General features: G+C 34.3%; 2 protein-coding genes across 4 annotated transcripts in view; both read left to right on the plus strand.

Moving 5' to 3' along the window:
• NPFR (Neuropeptide F receptor) overlaps positions 1–18526 on the plus strand; it is a 99453-nt gene extending 80927 nt beyond the window's left edge. For all 3 annotated transcript variants that reach the window (XM_076130663.1, XM_076130664.1, XM_076130665.1), the window contains 3 exons: positions 4629–4835; positions 11573–11806; positions 17548–18526. In XM_076130663.1, coding sequence (XP_075986778.1) covers positions 4629–4835; positions 11573–11806; positions 17548–18228 — 1122 coding nt within the window. In that variant the 3' untranslated portion in view covers positions 18229–18526. The remainder of the gene's footprint in view (positions 1–4628; positions 4836–11572; positions 11807–17547) is intronic.
• A 514-nt stretch (positions 18527–19040) lies between these two features.
• On the plus strand, positions 19041–22927 carry LOC142983678 (uncharacterized). The gene is made up of 5 exons (XM_076130666.1): positions 19041–19177; positions 20431–20608; positions 20921–21015; positions 21433–21468; positions 22650–22927. The coding sequence occupies exons 1-5, from the start codon at positions 19120–19122 to the stop codon at positions 22688–22690; spliced, it is 408 nt and encodes a 135-aa protein (XP_075986781.1). The 5' UTR covers positions 19041–19119; the 3' UTR covers positions 22691–22927.
• Positions 22928–23188: the final 261 nt, after the last annotated feature.

Raw genomic sequence — 23188 nt, forward strand, 5'->3', positions numbered from 1 at the left:
GTTTCATATTATTTCAGTGTAGTAAAGCAATACCATTGTTTTTTAAATTCTCAATTGAGTGTACTTAGTAAAGAGTCTTGTGGGCAAAGTTTGCGAAGTAAAGATAATATATAATTTTGAATACGTAAAAGAAGTTTTCAGTATGAAGTGTCTGTGAAGCTGAGTGTGTTATGCAGCTGACGGTAACCTGTTCTCTACTATGTTGTCGTACTATAACTATAGCAATTTTAGACTTTCAATACTATCGTAAAGCGTTTTACATTTAAAATTTTGACTTACGTAAACCCATTCACACATTTATCGATAGTGGACATAAGAAAAATATTGCCCCACTATACCCTTTAAAAAACATTTAGATGACATCGGTATACTCATTTTCATAAAATCAGTATTTTGTTTTCTAGTACACTTCAAGAGAAACATAACAAAGCAATTCAATCACAGAAACAAATTATCCAGACACTGAGAATCCTACAAACCACATTGGCCCATTTTCAAGAGCTTTCGAAAACATTTCTAAGTAAAGGAGACTGTTATTACACATACACTGCGATTTCTAGAACAAAGCAAAACATTTATAGCATTTATTTCGTTAAAGCTTATGCTTGTGGCTCCTTCCCGAAAGCAGTTTTGTTACAGCTTATTTTATTCCCTAGTAAACACGCCCCAAGGAGTAAAATATTTGCATTTAAGTTGTGATAAATGACATAATTTATAATTTTATTATTCAATTTACCACAATAAGCATGCAAATCAATTCAGCTGTTCGGTGGAAAAGAAGGACAGACCAACATATTTACATTTATTAATTGGGTTCGGATAAAGCCTGTGGCTCTGACCACGTCATTTCTTAATAAAAGTAGTAGTAAATATAATATTGTCTAAGAAAAATAAATTTCTTTAAACTTCATATACAGTAGGTAGTGGTACTTAGGCGGACTTAATGCATCAAGGTACCAGTCAACCATTGAGTAATAGTACATACTTATCTTCAGACAAAATATGCCTTTATAATTTTTTTCACAAATCGGTACAGCCGTTTTCGCGATTAAAAGGTGAAAAACAAACATACATTCACTATCATATCAGTATAGATTTCTTTATAAACTCGCCTCTAGACATAAACACTTCATATTACATTACGTGGGAGACAACGAAACCAAAAAAAGAAAATATTATAAAAGTGCCGGTAGCCGCGGGCAGGTAAACGAATTTCCGGACGCAAATGGAAATTGTAATTTTACTCTTAAACTTGGTGTGAAGTAACAGTGATGAAGACACAATTAATATTTTAGTATCGTCACATTTTAGAATAAAATTTTAGGGGATATGGGATTCATTTTTATTCAAACACATTTATTTTAAGCAACCTTGGCAAGCGTAGCGTAACCTGTAGCTCTATTCTCTACTACTGTACCTCGATTCTCTACCACTATCGACTACCGACAACCGGCTAGCTATCGACATTTGACATTTAGAATGTACTGCCAAAATGTTTCCTACGACACCCGTCAGAGGCGCTGATCACATGTTCATACATCGATCTGTCATCGAGAAATTTTGAATGAAAATCAGATCAGCGGACTCTGACGGGTGTCGTAGGAAATATTTTGGCAGTACATTCAAAATATCAAAATTTCGATAATCGACAGTACCGACTGTACAGAATCGCACTACTGAGAGATCGAGCCGCGAAACTGTTGTTAACTAAACCACGAGCTCCTCTAACTAAGCGAGTGTAATTATGAAATCCTTTGTATAGTTGTATTATAATCTTTTAGAAAAACGGACCCTCTATTTTCAACTTGTTTGTAAATATGGCTATCTTGCTAAACTTAAAATAAAATCTGAAACTTATAACATTATACAGGGCTAAAAAGCAACGTCAATAACCGCCTATTATCATGACTATCGTGATCCCTAAAAGCATTCTTTATGCCCATTTAGTGGTAATAACTAATGACCTCAAATAGAAGGTAGCATTTTTCTTCAAACCTATAATTCAAAGCAGGGTAATTGCAGCAATTTATTATTCAAACACGCAACAAATGGTCAAACTTCTAAATGTTTCCTCAAATCACAGTTCGAATAAAATTCCCTTTGCATAATTTGTTGAAAAAATCCAACGAGTATAATTCATTTAAGGGGTTTCCTTAAACTCGTAACTTTGCCGTCTAGGGGCACATTTGAAAAATAATAACATGGAATCACACCTTTTTTCTCTAAGGAAGTAGACAGAGTTAATGATATTTACTGCGATAAAGCTTTAAAGAACATCATCGACATGAGCTGCGTCATTAATCCCTAGTTTCTGAGGTGCATTTAGCGGTAGTTTACCTATTCAATACCTATTTAAACTCATTATAAAATGCTATTGAATAGATAAACTAAATGTACTCAGAAACCGGGCATGAATGAACATAAGTGAAGTATCTCTTTGGCGCGTCGTTTCACTGGATTTCATGGGTTTTTATGCATTTAAGTCTATTCAACAGTAAATGTCTTTTTTCTCCTCAAGAAAGTATTTGCTCATTTTTTAATTCATTAACACGCGTTAAATTGTTTTCTGTCCCATCGTTACTATTTAATAAATAAGCCGATTTGATTTTATTTCGTTTATTTGACACTAGAGACCGCCCGCGACTTCGTCCGCGTGGAAGCCCTTCCCGTGTAAATCCCGATCCCTCGGAAACTCCGGGATAAAAAGTAGCTTTTGTGTTATTCTGGGTCTTCAGCTACCTATATACTAAATTTCATTGTAATCGGTTCAGTACTATTTGCACTTTTGCATCCATTCTCACAAACTTTCGCATTTATAATATTAGAAGGATTCATTTATTTTCTCTACGTGATTTATATATGCTTATGCAAAATCTTTTCACTATATTTTTGTAACCAGATGACAGTGTTTCCTTTTCTTTTTAAAGGCAGTATTTTCCCTGAGTTGTTTTTACAAGTGCCGAAACATTCGCGTGTGTTCGGTCAACACCCAACCCTTCCTCTTTGATACCTTTCACAAATATTTTCTCATGAATAAAATATATTCGAAGGCGTGCATTTACTAGTACGCGAGGTTAAGCTAACTAAAGCGAGGACGGGTTATGGATGGATGATCGATTTTTGATGTTTTGGAATTTACGTAAAAAATCTAAATAAGTGTAGTTACCGTTATAGGAACGAGCATTTGACGTTTTCAATAAGGCGCTTCATCAAAGTAGTTCTTATAGTCGACACTAGGGACGCTGATCAGGTTTGAATACAAAATTTATCGATAGCTAGCCCATTCCCGATAGTAGGTAATAGACAATCGCTCCACTTGAAATGAGATGCTATCTAAATTGTTTAGTAAAGCCATCTTTTTCAGGGCCTAAACCCTCCCCTCGTTTGGGAGGAGACGCTTGCCCTGCAGTGGGACAGTAATGGGTTTAAAAAAAATAGCCATCTTTTCCATAGTTTCCATAACAAAAATTGCTTAACTAAAGGTAAACAACTGGCTTTATATGGCAACTATATACTAAGACGTTTGAGAGTAATAAACAGGCTAAGCGCAAAGAATACTCGATTATGCCTCCGCCGCGGCTTAATTGGTTTTTCTTCGTTGAAAGTTGAGACATTGACAAGGTATTTCCTACCTTGTGGTTAGTTTTTAACTAGAGGAATAATATTTTTATTACTTTGTATAGGTTTTTGCCATTATTGATAAGTTTTCACCGCATAAAAATAGAGGAGGCTTTCATTGCGTGGGCTTTTTTTTAGCATAAATATATGTAACGTGTAGTTTTTTAACACTAGCTTATGCTCGCAGCACCTGAAATAAAACACTCAAATAGTAGTTTCAGAAACTAACAAACTCATTCTTAAAGTAATTTTCAATAATAAGAAAGAAAAAATGATTATTTTCAGTGTACAGCACACACGCTACACACCTTAAAAATAAGTTCACAAATATGTTTAATTAAATAATAATAATATTAATAAAATCTTGAATTCCATGATCAAAGACCACAGTTTTTAAAAATTCTACACCTTAAAAGCTCTAGCAGATTCACATAAATGTCGTATAATATCAGGAACACAAAGTACAAAAATATTTTTATTATATAACCCCCTATGTCGCAACCAAACCACCATAATAATATTCAAAATGAAATATCCATTTGATAGTATGGTTTTATGGAAAAGCAATACCCCTAACGTTTATGGGATTGTTCTTGCTATTTGAATACATACACAGCTATTGCCAATAAGAGCATTATGGCAATACGTGACTTTGAAATAACCATACCTATATTATAAAACCGAAGGTTACTTTGCAAATCTGTTTACTGAACGTGTTCAGCTGAAATTTTGAAAATGCACATATCGGCGTCGCTTTTGATGTAAATCTTGTTTTGATACTAAATAATTAGCAAGGGGTTTTGTATTTAACTTAGTTTTGTCCGCTCGAGAAAATGTATCCTATGTGATAATTTAGGTCAAACATTGTGTGAACTTATCTGATCAAAATCTATTAAATAACTTTGACGTGATTAAATAACAAATATCCATCCAAACTTTCTGATTTAGAAAAACAGACTATGGTTGTGTGTTTACTAATTTATTATAATATTTTTTTTATCTTGTTACAGGGGCTGGATACTAACATGAACCTGACACTCAACGTGTCGGCACGATGGCTGATAGAAGCATCCCGTGGCATCCAGGACCCAAACATTCTTCTAGAGAAATTCTCACAGAACAAGAAGGTCGATGACCCGACCAGAGCTCTCCTACTCACTTTCTATGGCATCTTGGTGGTTATAGGCGCTGTTGGCAATGCACTCGTTGTTATTTCTGTAAGTATTTTTATAATATACTTAATTATTAACATAGCTCGCCTAGATCTTACCCCTCCTTCGTTCTGGAGTAGGCCTGTGCCCAGCAGTGGGACAGTCATAAGTCAAAAAAAGGATTGCCTGTTCTATCGGAAAGTGTTTTGCAGCCACGTACGCTACGGTCTACCAAAGACGTTTTGTGAATGTAGAGCAGCTCGTATGACTGGCGTTAGTAGAAAACTTTTGAGAACGAGGCAACATTTGAGCGAGGTAACACTTAGTAAAAAATTGCAACAAATATTAAATAATACAACAGCAACATTTCCTAGTCTTCATCTTTGTTCTTGTACAGCACTATACAAATACATGAGATCAATACAATAATAGTTATATTGCAACCTACATTTTTCAGCTAAAAAAACTAAGAAACAGACCCATATATATTAAAACCATTCCTAGAACTAGTCTTAACTCTATAGACATAAGGTTTTCCAATAAAACTGATTTGACTTCTATCCCTCAGGAACGTCAAGTTATATTAAATAGATTTACTGAACAAAAGATATCATTGAACACTGTAATATTGTCACGGTTGAACATGTCTGCTTGATTTAGGATACACGTCACTCCTAGTCGAAGATAGGAATGGTAATAAAAGTCTTGGGACAAAGAATAGTTTTTATTAAGTTAAATAAAATAATGTATTTTGCTACTAATGTGGCACGTTATGTTAGTTTATAGATATCGGTTGCAAAGCCCAGGTTGTTCCAAAAGTTGACTCTCAGTTATTCTGTTAGGAAATTGCCCGTTATATCCATACGAGAATGTAACCAGTACCGCAATTTTCTACCACTACTATAACACCTCTGACTACCATCAACCGGCTAACGATCGAAAAATGTTGTATGACAATCGGTTAAGCGCCTCTAGCGAGCGTCATAGAACCTATTTCTGCAGTATATTTTAGTGCCGACTGAACAGAATCAGTTTTGGGTTCTCCCCATTGTCGCCCACCTTGCTATCTTATACAACTCTCCGGATTCAATCCTATTAATACTAATATATCTTTATATTGTACTAATCATGAAGTAACAGCTAGTCACATAAAGTCCATTTAACAGAGCTAAATTATATTCCATGGTCATTGGAAGTATATGATTTTCTCCTTCTTAATAATAATATAGTGAAACCCATAATTCTAAGAAAAATAATTAATTACACGTAATATTCCTCTGGATTTTACCAAACATGATTGATAGACAAACAGAAATAATATTACATCAGTCCAGTCAGTATTACAGGAACACGGATAATAACTCAGCCATGTAAGAAACCCGGTGGAATTTATTTCTTTATTTTTATATCCAATCTGATCCGGGGATATAGGGAAATGCGTACAGACGTACAGATGATATTGAACGCGGCTTTGATTTCCATAGGAGATAAAGTTGGGTACATTTGAATATGTTGTTTTGTTACAGGGGACTACATTGAAGGTAGTTTTCTACTTTCAATAAAAGGCAATTTAAAGGGCTCCCCATTTCATGTGAATTGAAAATCTATATCTATATAAATATAAATGAGTTGCTGTTCGTTAGTCTCGCTAAAACTCGTGAACGGCTGGACCGATTTGGCTAACTTTGGTCTTCAATTATTTGTGGAAGTCCAGAGAAAGTGTAAAAGGTGAATAAATTTAAAAATCCGCGGTATTAAATAAAAACAAAAAAGCGTGAGCGGAGCTGCGCGGGTCAGCTAGTTAAACATATTCAGTGAAAATTAGGGGTTAAAAATATTTAATTTCCGATGTTTTTTGGATCAGATACTAATACATGATTAAAGTAAAATATTATACGACATCGTTAGACCCACATTGTTTTCCAAAAAAATACATAAAATAAGATATTTCAATAATCGTTTTGTAACAGTTAATTAATATAAGTTACTCGTGATATACAAATGTAAAGATTGAATTACATTTTTAATATTTCACTTATTTTGTAAACATTTTTTTTCTTATTTATTTACCACATTATTAAATGTTACATTTATTTTGAAGCCTAAAACCGCATTTAATTTAATTCTTTATTCTCTATCTCTCATTGAAAAACCACTAACCCTTCAGCATTTACATTACATCTTAAAGCAAAAGCATCTCATTAATTCAAAACAAAGCAGATTTAATTTGAGGTGCCTACTTTGTAGCGCGGTTAAAGCGATTACCACACTAGACACCGATGCGCCGCCAGTGCGTTGGTGGGCCGTGGGTTCAATTCCCACGTAAACGAATATTTGTGCGATCCACGAATAGTTAGGGTGTAATTTTTCCATCGTTTACTGCGCCCGTTGTTAGTATATTATGTAAGTGTCTGTCTGTGTAATTTTGATTTATGTTTGCAAAGTCTCCGAGATACAATACCGATTCCTAGTACAAAAGTTGACTTCAGTACCTCGATTCTCTACCACTATCGAATACCGACAACCGCTGGCTATCGACATTTGACATTTAGAATGTACTGCCAAAATATTTCCTAAGACACCCGTCAGAGGCGCTGATCACATTTTCATACAAAATTTCTCGATGACAGGTCGGTTGTCGGTACTCGATAGTAGTTGTGAATCGAGCTACTGTTTCTTTTTTCAAACTTGTCAATCTAACTGAAAACAAAACGTAACTGAAAACATTTTGGTAACCGAATTAACATGCTGAAAACGTTCTTCGCATTTTCATGATAATATTTAAAACACAAGTTCAAGAATGTCGTCAATACCATTCGTGAAGACATCCACATTCTTTTCGAACTTGAGGATTATAAACGATGGCAAATAGTTCTGAACTTCTTAAGGTCACGTGAAAAATATGTGAAGGTATTTTTATGGGAAGTTGGCATTTTGAATAATGTCCAACAAATAGACATTTATTTTTTTTAATTTTAGGTGTTTTAAAAAATATAAATATTTTGATTAAAAATCTGTAGCGCGATTCTCTACAATTGGAACCATCGAGTATCGAGAGTTTGACATTTAAAATGTACTGCGAAAATAGTTATTACGACGGCCGCTAGAGGCGCTGATCAGATTTTCATACAAAATTTCTCGCTAGCTAGCCGGTGGTGGTCGTTATTCGTTACTATTTAGTAGAGAATTGGGCTATGGTAATACCGTTTTAAATTCTTAACTTATGTTAGCTCATTCGCAAAAAGAAGTTACTATTCAGACGTCCAATACAAATGCTTAAAATCAAATGGTTTGTTTCTTTAACAGTAGTCTAATCTACTGTTAAAGATTTTTTTGCTATCTGTCTACTGTTACTGGTCTCCTGTTCTCCGGACTAGAAACTCCCTTTTTTTTATAAAAGACAACTCCCTCACTAAGAATTGCTCTTGTGTCGCACAAACATACAAACAACGGACACAAAGTACAACCAGACCCGAAACAATTACTTGTGGATCGCACAACTAATTGTCCCGTGTAGGAATCGAACTTCAACCTCACGCCGCAATGGCAGCGGCGTGGTGACCTAAACCACTGCGCCACGGAGGCAGTCAATCCCTAAAAATATAATATACTTCATTCTCATTCATTTAGGCTCTTGTCATACACGTCCGCCAATTACGAGTTACATTCACCTGACATTTTAGAAACATCACCCTCATATTTATAATCTGTATATACCTTTACTAGCTGACCCGCGCAACTTCGCTTGCGTCACGTAAGAGAGAATGGGTCATAATTTTCCCCGTTTTTGTAACATTTTTCACCGCTACTCTAGTCCTATTAATCGTAGCGTGATGATATATAGCCTATAGCCTTCCTCGATAAATGGGCTATCTAACACTGAAAGAATTTTTCAAATCGGATCAGTAGTTCTTGAGATTAGCGCGTTCAAACAAACAAACAAACAAACTCTTCAGCTTTATAATATTAAGTATAGATAGAAAGGATGGCCCTTTACTTCTGCACAGCTCTTTATATTCTTAACGAATTTGATAAAATCTTCTTGAAAAGGAAGGTAAAACTGCAAAGTACACCGTCATACGGGCAGTCTGTTAATGGGACCGACTTAAGAACAAAAGTAATTAACGCAAGATAATGGTGATGCGTCCACGTAAAGTTGTTAGCGCTTTGCTCATTGTGAGAGACCAACTTTAATTAGCTGTTTATTATCTTATCTAGAGGTTTTTTACCTCTATGCGTATTATGTCATCTACTCATAATGGAGATCTCATAGAAGAGAAGGGGAGAGAGATACAGAGAGAGAGAGAGAGAAAGCTAGTCAACCTAGTGTCAAAGTTGGTCAAGCCACCTTAACATTACGACTATAATCTTACTAGATAACAACCGGGACATACTTTTAATTACCTTTAGTTGTAAGAGCGTTAGTAAACTCAACAATTCAAAAACTGTCACTTGCGATTCTGGGAACCCATGAGCGGTGATTGTTTTTGATAGAATTTATATTTATAGCGCAAGTTACTAATCATGTGGAATCTAGAAAATTTATTCGTCTTCTAGATATTTTCTTTCACATAATTTGAAAAGGTTAGTACAACATATTTATAGGAAAAACAATCATCATATTGAATGAAATAATATTATCATGTTATGTTATTTCATAAAGAACGACAGATTTTGATAAGAAATCTTTTGTTCAATACTTGTAACATTTCTTAATGGAGTTTCACTAGCTATCAGGTCTCAGATCTGAGACGTTTAAAGCCATATTGACAAAAACGTTAACAATATATTGTTTTTTCTCATTGGGCAGACTGTTTGTGATTCACTGTTTGCTGTTTGAAGCTGCTATATGGTTTGATAAGATTTCCCATAGTCAATAAGACCAATCGTAAATTTTTATTGATGTTTGATATTTTCATTTTGTTTTTTAGTATTTTTATAAATTAAAAACCAAATACCGATTTAATTTATCAGAGACGAAGTTATCTGAAATTACCCAAAATACAATTTGATATATTTACAAAACACAAATTGTTATAGTACTTAATTTGAACATTGATTTCTCTGCTGAATCTGGCTTTTGTCAATATTTTTGTTACGCCCAAAATCTGTAATCTCATGCATTGGCTTGACATAATATTCTACAATCTGCTTATCACATAACAATGCACTGTAATAAATCCACAAAAAATTCGGTCCGTAAATATTTATTGTTATCAGAAAATGTCTCAAATGTCAACCCATGCAATTGCAAAAATCAATATTGGCATGTTGAGATAACATATCTTTAAATGTCAAATTGTTTCTCATATTACAAATTTTTGGCAGTGATTATTTTGTCAATTGTAAACAGCATTATTATATAAAAAGTTAATAATTCAACCATAATTACTGAATCATCGCGATTTGTCTGTCAGCAAAAGATAATAATATGTACTCCTATGCTGCATTGAGTCTATCATGGGCTGCATTTAAATATAATATGTTATCCTAGTCTGGCAAATAGTCTGCCACAAACAGTTTGCCTAATGAAAACATGACCTTATCGGGATAATAAAAGCAGGCGATAAAATTGACACCTGTCAAGATAAATTTGCGTTTGTAACAATTGTCTGTTTTATTATCAAAGGTTTCCTATTACCAGAACACGAATGAAAGGTAGATAATATTGAAATGCTATCTTTGTATTGATTTTCGTCGTGTCGTATATTTTTTCAATGAAATTTGAATGTTCATGCAACAATTTCCTTCAGATAACAATGTCCTAGAAATATTGTTGATTTGAATGAATCTTGAAGGTTTTTGTCTTAAAATATTATGAGAAAACCTTCACGAATAAATAAAAATTAAAGAAATCATTATGGACAGACTGCCAAATAATACTTACAGACACACAATATTATGAAGAAACGGGTCTTATACGCGATCAATAAAGACCCGTTACCTTATAATATTGTGTGTAGAAGTCGCGAAAGTGTAAATTATTAGTATTATGTTTTTTTTTTCAGACTAGAATAATTAAAATTTTCTGAGGCTTTTCTAGAGGCTGCTTTCAAATTGTGTTAAGAAATGTAATGTTTAACTGTAAGAGACCTTTAACCGGTTATTGGTATTAAGAGTTTAGTAGGCACCTATGTTTTTTGAAGCGCTTGTATATAGTAGGTTTAAGTTGTTATCAGTGAAGACAACAGTCATCTCAAAGGCCTTCGGGCAGTTTAAAGAACTTCTACAGTAGATTGACCTATGACCATTAACCAAAGAATGAAAAAGTTGCGAAATAAACTTCTATAAATACATTTATTTTAGCCTTTTAACTTCATTTAAAGTGAGTTCGCGTCGGCCGTGGGCGTCGAGTTGAATATTCATAGGCCATTATTAGTTTTAAATAAGTTTCAATACTTTTACCTTTTACTATTATAAAAACTTTGTGATTCAAACTTTGCATGAATGAAAAATTTTAACTAATTTTTCAATCGATCTCACGTTTATTTTAACTTAGAGGAGGAGATGTATCACTTACACAACACACTTAACTTGAAACTTCATCGTTTCAAGGATTCGATCACAAAATATAAAGCACGGGTAGAATGTGGCTAATACTCGTATCTAATTCTTAACAAAATTGTCATGCAATGGCAAATTACTTAAGATGAAACAATTGAACATCTTCAAAACAATTCGTACGATTACATCATCTGTATACAACTCTGAACTATCTGCAAAAAATCTCCAATCAAATCAATACCCAAAACTTACTGTCTTTTCTCTTACACATACATCATTTATTTTGTTCCTTGTTTCAGGTTGTAAGAAAACCAGTGATGAGAACAGCACGTAACATGTTCATCGTGAACCTGGCTGTATCTGACGCGTTAGTCTGTTGTGTCGGAACTCCCCTTACATTGATGGAACTACTGACCAAGCACTGGCCTCTTCCCGACTGGCCGAGCCTCTGTAAAGCCTGCGGGGCCATCCAAGCTATATCAATATTTGTTTCTACGATATCCATCACAGCCATCGCTTTGGACAGATATCAGGTAATGTGATTGAGTCTGTGTTTGAGCTACGTATTGTTGAGGGAAATGTTCGGTAATTCTAGGTATAAATTTAGATAGCCGTTTATTTTCTTATTTTTGTAGTTTGTAGGTTAGTATCTGGGTTACTTGAATTATTTATAGGTAGGTATTTTGTGCAACGAATTTTTGTTTTTTTTTTGTTACGTTAGTCATTCAAGGATCGTCTCTTATAAATGTATGTTTTTATTTAGATTTTAAAATAGAGTAAACAACTTTGAAAGTCGTTTATTCTTAAAAAATATAACTAAGATGTATTTATCTATCCATAGGATTAAACAATAAAAAAGCTATAGTAAAAAAATAAGTTTGAATAAAAATTTAAGATACAGGATGCCGATCTGCAAGAATACCTAGCCGCCTGTCAGTAAAATCATAGAATATGTATGTAGTTTGTTAAAAAATAAATCTCAGAAAATCGGTAGGCGATCGAAAGCAGAACTGTGTATAAAATTACTAAAATATATCAAAGATTTCATAAAACTCATACATTTTCATTAAAATATACATTTTTATTCCGAGAAGTTAATATTGAATATAAATTATGCCTTTAGGCTACGAACCGTACTCGTTAGTGCTATTGAAGCATTTTCAAATATATTTATAATAAATTCTGTTTGGAATTTGATTTTAACGTGCACATGTTCAAACGAATATTTGTTTTTAGATTAATCTTATTTTAGAATGTCTATTTCGATATTCGTTTGCATAGCAACAACGAACGTAAATGCGAATAACTATGTAGCGAGAAATTCTATTTAAGAACTAAAAATATGTTTATCTTTGCATATTGCTTAATCAAATTTACATAAGATCCTACAAGTATTTCAGTGAAAAGCCGACACTGTACAATGCAATATGACTCATAAATCAGAATAATTCAATCTTCAAACTTCCTATCTGTGAGACTGAGGGAAGATATTTGTTATCATCGTCATTTTCGTATGTCCGTCACAACATTTGGTCCCATAGGCCATTGCCTAAAGCACTGCATACTATACAAACATAAGGGAACATTTTCTCACACAGGCCGAGACATATACAGACCATGTCAGTGATGTCTTCCAAAATTGTCATTAGCGCGATTTTGTACAGTCGGTACTGTCGAGTATCAAAAGTTTGACATTTAGAATGTACTGTCAAAATATTTCCTACGACGCCCATCAGAGGCGCTGATCAGATTTTCATACAAAATTTCTCGATGAAAAGCCGGTTGTCGGTAGTCGATAGTAACAGAGAATCGAGGTACAGGTGCATAGTTCAACTACAGGACCGCCGGCAACGGTAACGGTCCTGTATGCCAAGATGTAGGTAAGGATCGTAGCCAATGGCGTTCCCTTGTCTCTGCTACCCCCATGGGAAGAAGTAGTGAATTCTGTATTTTCCCACATCAATCAATTTCCCCGAATTTCTCAAAGTGGGTTCAACTAACTAGTAGAATATCAATAACAGACTCGACAAACGATTCTTGTGTTTAACTATTGGAGAATTATGCTTTAAAGGAATCGAGTTCTTGGAAGAGATCATAATAACCGCCTCGATAAATTTCCTTATGAATTTCGGGTTATCGAGTGATGTGTTGCGTTATAAATAATTGTGACATTTCAGGATGTAATTAAGAGTGTATTGAGTAATATTGTGTAACTTATGTTAAATATTAAAGTTAATGACTTGCTCGTGTAAAGATTTCTTAGAATATAAAATTAGTGTTCTTTTGCTGTTTCTAGTGAAAGAGTAACAAGTACCTTTGAATTTTTTATGATAAGAAACAGATTTCTTAAAATTCAAAATTTTCTGAAAACAAGGCAAATTTAACACGTGGCCCCACTAGCGTAGGTTTTTGTAGTATAGAAAAGTATACGTTACTTGAAGTAAAATCTTTTCTGTTGTATACATTTTTTCAATAGTGGGAACAGACAGATCCACTGTTTTCTATTTTTATTCGTTAAATTAATATAATATAATAATATATAATAATATAATAATAAACCAATTCAAGAACTGATCTTTCACGGAAAATTTTAACTTCTTTGATCTCCTAAACCATCGGTGCTTTAGTTCTACAAACAGGAATGACGTCTTCAATTAACCAATCAATCTATTTCGAGCAATCGATTTTGTACGTAAACCAGTTCATTATTACAAATCCGGGTTTGAAGCCGACAGTCTTGGTGCAATAAAATTGGCAAGATGTTTCTGCTAAAATTACATATCGTGTCTGGTTTTCTAAATGAGGAAAGCCTATTGGATCTGATTATGTTTTTGTGTTTGTAATTTCACACCTGTTTACTTGAACTGAATAAGCAGAGGTGTTGTAAATTAGAATATATTGGGATTTTACGCAGAGATCCGTAGGACGATTTTGTACAGACGGAACTGTGGAGTCCCGAAATTTTGACATTTAAAATGTACTGCCAAAATAATTCCCACGGGGCCCGCAAGAGGCGCTGATCAGATTTTTGTGCAAAATTTATCGATAGCTATCCGGTTGTCGCTAGTCGACAGTAGTAGAGATTCGAGCTACTGCTGGTATCCCTAGCATTTGAGTGTGAGACTGTTAATAAATTTATATTAAACTTTTCCTTTACTGAGTGACTGAAAGATAGACAACGCATAGCCGAAACTACCTAGCGTAGAAAATTGAAATTTCGATCTGAGGATTCCTTAAAAAGTGTAGAGGAGCACTGAAAAAGGATTATCGTAAATTCGAAGGAGGAAAAATTTCACATGGGCAAAGCCACGGGCGGAAACATATTTTAAAATATTCAAGACTTTCATCAATTTAAATATAAATATTACAACGAGTATTAACATTTCAAAGTTATTATGTTATCTAAGTCTGTTTTAATAAGCTTCTTTGTGTTAGGCACTTAAGACCTTTCTTTGTGAAGAAAGTGATAGCTTAGTCATGTAAGCCTAGTGTTCTCTGATATGAAACGTTAATTAATTACTTTGTAAGACTTAGTGACAAAACGTCTCAAGGTGAAATTGTTAAGCTCAAACATTATTCATGCTAATTAGACGAATTATACGTGGAAACTGATGAACGAGTAGTGTTAGCTCCGACTTGGTTGTGAGACACAAACTCAAGTACAATATTGTAAAGCAAGTTGGTTTTAAAAGTGACAAAAATACTACGAGAGAAAAATTTAACTTCATAAAAAAACAAGCATGAAAATCGTCCTTACTAATTTAAATGACGTCATTGCTATATCATAAACTTTTTTTCATCATTGATTCTGTCCGATTCATGGGCAAAGGTATCCCTTAATCTCCTCCAACGGTCTCTACCCTCGGGCATTTGTTGCCAACCGTTTCTTGACATATCTTGGCATATTGATATCATGAAAAAAAATATATTAATACGCCAAGGTATGCCTAGAATATAGTATTTATATATTGATTAATAAACCAAATGACAATGTTTATTAAAAAAAAACTGCCGCAAAAGCTAATTCTGTGGCAGTCTTATCCTACGTCTATTCTTATTTAGAACATATAAACGCTAAAACAATGATTTCGGTGTTGCCCTTTATAACCTAAATAATATCCAACATAGCTGCTACCTTTATCTTACCTTATTTGTTCCTAACCTTGTTCTCAGTGATATTAAGGTCAGGTTCTAGTTTTACTTTATTAAACTACAGCCCTTTACAACAAGGACACAAAGAAAGAGTATCAAAGGTGTCGTAGGTAACAGTGATGAGATTATCTTGAGGGCCAATGGTACTAATTTTTGTTACTTAAAATGATGGTTCAGTGAAATAAGATTAAAGCCAGCTTTTGATTGTGATATGTTATTAGATCTTTGTATGGAATATAAAAACAAATCTTTGTTTAAAATATCTTGAGAAGAAGGCATGAATGTTTGTATGGAAATTCCGTTCTAAATCATTAAACCGCGTGGACTAAGTCGCATGCAAAAGCTTAGTATATTTCGCTATTATTGTTACCAAGATTCAGGATGTAATATATTATATTACATCCCACAGTCAAAGGCTCGCCTTATTGCAAGAATTTTGCAAGCAAAATTAAAAAGAGGATCGACACTTAAACAAAATAATATTTTGAAATTGTTTTATTAGGTCGGGGAAAAAGTCTTTTCGCATTATAGTATATATGAACTTGTAATAAAATCTTTTCTCTACACAAAAAAGCTCGATATTTGAGTACCTCACAAGCTCACTGAAAGAAACCTAATAAATCGTGTACTCATTTGTGATTCTTGACGCCAAAGAGATTTTATTACAAGTTCAGACAAACTATAATGCAAAAAGACTTTTTCCCCGACATAATATTAAGAGGATGGGCCATCTGTAGCTCTTAATAAAATGAGCTGATGCTTGCCTCGGGCCCATGTTGGTTTTGAACATTTGAACAAAATTTCCTGGTTAAGCAAAATGTTACTGGGCTGTTCCTATTTCTGTTAGAATATTCTCAATATTAGTCCGAAGTTTGATGACGATGTACTCGGTATTAAGCAATATGCACGTCCTCACAGAGAAATGGAATATTTTGGTATCTCTGCTCGTTTCGTGGGAGCAACAATATTAGCTGCTAACATGTGTTATGTGCATACTGTGCATATATTTCTACAAAACCTTCGAGCAAAATGGTTGAAATTTTATTAAAAATGATAAAAAACTTCACTTCACTCAATTCCTAGTATAATATTATAAATGCACAAGTTTGTTAGGCTGTTACTCTTTTGGAAATAGCTTCTGAACGTATAAAAGCAACTACGTACTTATATAACCGTATACATAAAAAAAAACACTATGAGGCTTTTTTTAATGACAACCCCTTTTTTATTATACCAACACAAACGCACGCGCGACTCAGCTCGTTCTTTTATAAGAAAGAAAAAGCCAACAGAAAAAATATCGTTTTTCCCATGCTTCCTTTACCATTTGTTATAGCCAAATAAGATTCCCACACGAATTGGTATTTGAATTCTATTACCCTACACTTCCCGTACATTTCAGAAAACTTTGACATCAACTAGTTCAAAGGCTTTTACAGGAGCTATGCCTTCATTGAAGCTAGGAACAAGCATCCGTCACATTTCCTTTGTACGGTCTGTCATTACTCGCATCTATTCCTGCTTCATGCCAATTTGCTACGTTGACATGATAGCAATTGAATGTGAATACTGAACACTGTAATTGATTGTCTTGGTAAATGGAAATGTGTAATATTCGTGTTCGACATTTCCATTGAATATGAAGACGAGAAATAGCCGAATGGTCTAAGCATTCGCCACCGACATGAGATGTTATATAAATGACTTTCCAAAGTTATCCGTGTATTATTTCTGGTCAAAGTAAGGCTAAAACTACAAATACTATTAAATAAAAAAATCAAGTGCATAAAAATAAAAGAGTTATAAACATTACATAGATGACTTTCAAAAGTTACGCATGTATTATTTTTGATGACCTATTTATTGTCTATTGACTAAAACTACAAATACAATGAAATAAAATGAGGGAATAGAGTTAAAGCGCAACTACGCTCTTTCCAAGGACTTGTTGGTTAAAGGGTTTATAACTGCGTTTTTGGCGCAATAATTAAAGGGATAACCTCGCCGAAGTAACCATTTCGCAGTGTGCGGTGGGTCCGAATCCTACCCAGGACATATATTTGTTGTAGTTTGATTTATGCCATTTATTCACATTTTAAAATTATGTTTCCTTTGTCCACAGTTAATCGTGTACCCAACACGGTCAGGCCTGCAGACCATGGGTGCTCTCATCACCATGTTCATCATCTGGGTCACAGCCTTCACCCTTGCATCACCCCTCTACATCTTCAGGAGTCTCAAGACCCACTACCTCGGCCTCATCGGCATGGACTCTCTAAGTTTCTGCATAGAAGACTGGCCCGTTAACAACGGGCGAGCAATGTACTCTGTATTTAGTCTTATCTTTCAATACTTATTACCAGTTGTCGTGGTAGTTATAGCCCACGTACAAATACATAGAAGATTGAGGGGCAGGAGACGAACAACAAGAAAAACTCCTGCCATACTAATAGCCATAGCAGTTACCTACGTAATAAGCTGGCTACCATTAAACGTATTCAATTTAGTAGCAGACTTCAGTGCCGAACCGTTTATGGAAGAGAAAACGATGACAATAACTTATGCAATATGTCACATGTTTGGAATGTCGAGTGCTGTCTCCAACCCGTTATTATACGGGTGGTTGAACGACAATTTCCGAAAGGAATTTGAGGAAATACTGTGTTGCTGTAAAAGTAGACAGATGACGAAGAACACGAGGATAAAGAGCAGGAAAATGGACACGGAGTTGACGGCACTCGCGCAGTTGGAACACACAGTCACCGCTAACACGAAGACGTCTCAGTGTTCGCAGATTTTCTGACTAAAGGCATGTTTCAAATAGCACGAACAGATCAGTGTTGAAATGCAAAGCATATAAACTATAGTGTCAATTGTTTAGTGTTACGGTGTAAAAAGTTCCTTTAATTTCGAAGTTCTAGGTTCTTAATTTTCTAATTAATTTCTCCTGTAAATACTTGTAGATATATGTACTTGTAATGAAGCAAATATTGTACTGTACGTTTTTATGAGCCCAAAACGTAAAGTGCTAATATTTCATATGAAGCCTTATTTCGATAGATGTAAGAATCTTTTTTATTTAAATAAACTCTTTGGAGATATTTATTGTTTCAATGTTATTATAACTTTCTTTTATTTTATCATTTCATTGCCATACTAATTTATTTTCAGATAGCAAGGATCCGATAAATAACTTTTGGGTGCCCTCATATTATTTTTTGTACTAGTTGTTTTTTAATTACGTAGTTATAGTGCTGACGAGGCTACATACCAAGTCAAACCTTAAACTTTTGTATATCCTAAGTTATTTACTCAAAATTAATATATTCAGGACTGTCCACCGTTTTGGCATCAATTTTGATCTCAGTTCTGTTTTCAATGGAGCCATCGAACTAATATTGGCTGAGCTTTCGACATGTATGTCTTAGTCTGGATGATATATTACACACAGTTAAAAAATAAAGACGATGAATACAGCTGCTGCCAGTGAGAAATCGTCTTAAAATAAACTTTTTAAAAACATTATTTTTTAAAATACTTACCTTAATGAAATTATAATTGAGGTAATTTTAATTTGGTTGTAGTTCTCGTAATTGCTTCTTTATAGCTCATTATTTCTCTCTTAATTAGTCTCTCGTTAGACTATCGTTTTATTAAAACACACAATTTTGAAGTTGGTACGAAATAATATAAAATGAAATATTTTCTTTTAATAGGAACGTACGGAATAGTAAAAATAATTTTATTATACAGTAAGTATTGTTATAATATATAAAAGAACTAGTTTTTAAACATCATTACGCCCCTATGTATTTTTTTATATAAATTCTTTGCAAAATTATTATTCATCATCTAAAATACTCGAAATTGTAGTTAAAACAAATTTTATCCTGAAAACCAAATGGTTGGACAGAGTACGTAGCCATTATTTCTAGTAAAAGATTTGAAGAAGATTTCTCGAACTAAAATATTAGGCTTAAGGTTCCCTTAAAATTAGGCGGATTGTAATTATTTCCCCTTTGTACAATCGTGTTTATGGATACAAGCGGAATATTATGTCGGGGAAAAAGTCTTTTCGCATTATAGTATGTATGAACTCGTAATAAAATCTCTTTGGCTTCAAGAATCACAAATGAGTAAGTACACGGTTCATTAGGTTTCTTTCAGTGAGCTCGTGAGGTACCCAAATATCGAGCTTTTTTGTGTAGAGAAAAGATTTTATTTAAAGTTTATATATACTATAATGCGAAAAGACTTTTTCCTCGACCTAATATTTACACCCACAAATACATGTTAGCGCCTATTAAAATCACATTAGCAATTCTCAAAGCATCGTAACTTAATGCGTCAGAGAAAAGGTCAAATAATGTAACTCGATTGACATTCGACATGAGAGAATTCCCTTCACTCATTGTCCGTCAGCTAGATAAAATCAAGGATAAATGTGCTAAGAGGTGTAGCCAAAGTGTTCTTCAAGTATTATTGTATTCGAGTACAGAGGAGCAAAATTCTAGTTCGAAAATTAATAAAACGGCAATTAAAATAATTTGCTTTAGAGTTTGTTTTATGTGAAAGTACAAGTAGTATTAGTAAAAGTATAAAGTGTTGATAAAAATGGAGCCCTTGTATCGTTAGGTAACTATATTATTATGAAAATGAGAAATTCACTTCTTGTCTACAAATTAAACAGTATTCAATTCACCATTTTGCGTCAATCTAACCCTAAGTTTAGCGACGCATCTGGCATTCCTCCGGTATCGAACGCTCGGTAACGGGAGGTTCTACACTTAATGCGATGTAGAGGTAGTCTATCTAGAGCACCCGTTCGAATAACACCTAGCCTAGTCCACGAATTTGAACGTACTCTAAGATGGACTACCTCATTTCGGCTGATCTGTCAATGTTGACACGCATAATACAATGAGTGGACGTAACGTTCGACGATGCGCAGGTGTGTCGCTAGGCTAAGAAGATTTCAGTTTCCTATTAAATGTGTCGATTTTAGCTTCCACACTAACACTAGCACAAGATACCGACTATGAAGACTTGTATATAGACGGAATGACGCCGAGGCCACCGCCAGAGTCACTGTTGATCATGCTCGCTAACAATACGGACAGGGATGAAGACCTCACAGCTTGTATGAACGACTATGCCAGCTGTCAGAGATTACATGAGGACACGTAAGAATAAAATGTTATAATGGTTATGTTAGCGGCCATACACGAATCGTATCGGTGATGTCAAAAAAGGTCAGGTGCGTAGTACTCGTAATAGGCGGACCTGTTTGACAAATATAGATGTTAATGAGGCAAGGGAAGTTTGTTAAGATCGTACTTAGTTGCGTTCTTTAGTCTCTGCCTACCTCTTTACCCGCTTAAGCATCCATACGCACGTTAATTTTTGTTCTTTAAACGCAGAACGCATACCGCCACGGCGATATGATCGGCGCCCTAGTTCTAACAGGATTTAATTCTTTAAATTTTTATTTTCAGACTTGAACCGATTTGTGGAATAATAGAGTCACTTACACGGACATTTGCTAATATGTGTATTTTATTATACGAAAATTGCAAAATAGAGTTAGCGTGTAAGTAAAACTCAAGTAAATATCACGTGTACCGACGGCGTAGACATATTATTATACCGTGACAGGACTTCGAATACCTCAAATCTCTTTATCACAGTTATTGAAGGAATGTAGATCCTATCTGCACTTTGGTAGTGTGGTGCCTTTAAGATAACCACAATAATATGAAGACCTTCATCTAGTAGTAAGACCTTAATGAGTATAAAGCACATAAGCTTATTTTAGCTCATAGGGAAAATAAAATTTTGCCTTTAGTCGTTTGGTACACTATTAAACCTTAGTATTCGATGACATTTGTTTCATATCAAACCACGGGCGAGGTTGAACAGAATTTTAGGCACTTCAATTTATCTAATATAGTGTAAAATTATGGTCGGGGTACATAAATAGGTACACTTATTTTTGTGCTATTTGCAGTGAATCCACGACCACAACTCGGGCGGGCATCTGGACGTGAGTATTTAGTTCTTCAAATCAAACTGTTGACTTAGGAATTAGGACATTGGAAGTCAAACACAGTCATTTATCATAAATCATGATGAATGACTTCTATTACATTTTATAAACCCTCTTGAAATTAAAAATAAGTGTCTTGTCTTTAGAACCGTGCAACTTTTATCGATAAAATCTATTTCTTGAAATTGCACATGAACATAGAGATAATCTTAAACTTTGTAGCCTGTAGGGTAATGTTACGACTACTAATCAGAAAGAACATAAGACATGTTCGATAGCTGAGAATAACAGTAAAGAAATCAAGTAGGTTATGTTATTTTTTGATAAGAAAGCCACACAAGTCCAGCTTTTGGGCCGGATTTTCCATAGAAAACAGAATTCCTCTGTACAAAATCTCAATAAGTGTGGAAATTGCTTAGACTAGGCAATATTAGGCATAGTTGTATATTTTATTATAATAATACCGTACGCACTGAAATTGCCGACCCACATTTATCTACTAATGTACTTAGCATTATCTGTTAATGTTTAGCTTTATAGCAATGCTAATCTGCACGGCCTTCCTGTTTTGAACAAGATTAGGCGTGTGAATATTAATGTTCTGTGTTGTATGTATAACTTTTGCCCGCGACTTTGTCTGCGTGAAATGTACACGTATCCTTAATGCTTATACAGTATCTGTGTAGCACATTCCAAAATCAGTTTTGTAGTTTCGTCTAAAAAAAAAACATACATCAATCTTCCCAAATTTTCGCGTTTTTAATATTAGTAAGGATAGTATAATTACTAAGAATCTTGGTACATACATAATGTGTAAGTGTAGCGACATATCTGCCCAACTTTTGAGGGACGAAGGTTTGGCGCTATGCTGAACGCGAATATATGTAACTACGAACGCATAATTTCAGTAAAAGAGGGTTTTTAAGAAAAGCCAGATCTAGATAAGTGTAGAGCGTAATGTAATCCATTGTGTAATGTAACGTGCAATCGATGTATGAACGGCGTCGCCAACGTTTCATGTAACGCTCTCGATGCGTAGATTACATTTAAGGTTTCAATACAGCGAGCATTGAGAACATTACGCATATGCTTGACTTTTCGCTTGACTAAGTACGAGCCTACTATTATAGGGTAACGAAAACGTGATATATTACGAATTATTTTATCTTTTCTTTCAGCTCGATGGCAGTACATAGCTGACGGTGCTTGTACATTTTAGTAATATTCATAGTGTAATGTTTTAATAAAAAAGTGATCAAGTTATGCGTTTGGTTTTTAACTCGCTTTTCATCTATATCTATACTAATATTATAAAGCTGAAGAGTTTGTTTGTTTGTTTGTTTGTTTGAACGCGCTAATCTCAGTAACTACTGGTCCGATTTGAAAAATTCTTTCAGTGTTAGATAGTCCATTTATCGAGGAAGGTTATAGGCTATATATCATCACGCTACTACCAATAGGAACAGAGTACCAGTGAAAAATGTTACGGATACGGGGAAAATTTTGACCCATTCTCTCTTATGTGACGCAAGCGAAGTTGCGCGGGTCAGCTAGTCACTAAATAAAGTGGTTTATGACGAAGGTTTTAGTTTATAATTGGTTTAGCTTAACCCATTGAAACCCGGGCAAAACTGGGACGAGCCGCTAATCTTTACCTATATATAAAATACTGTTACAAAGTGAGTGCCTGACTGAGTGACAGACAACTCACATCCGA

Source organism: Anticarsia gemmatalis, chromosome 24 (assembly GCF_050436995.1).
Source record: "Anticarsia gemmatalis isolate Benzon Research Colony breed Stoneville strain chromosome 24, ilAntGemm2 primary, whole genome shotgun sequence".
Classification (NCBI taxonomy): domain Eukaryota; kingdom Metazoa; phylum Arthropoda; class Insecta; order Lepidoptera; family Erebidae; genus Anticarsia; species Anticarsia gemmatalis.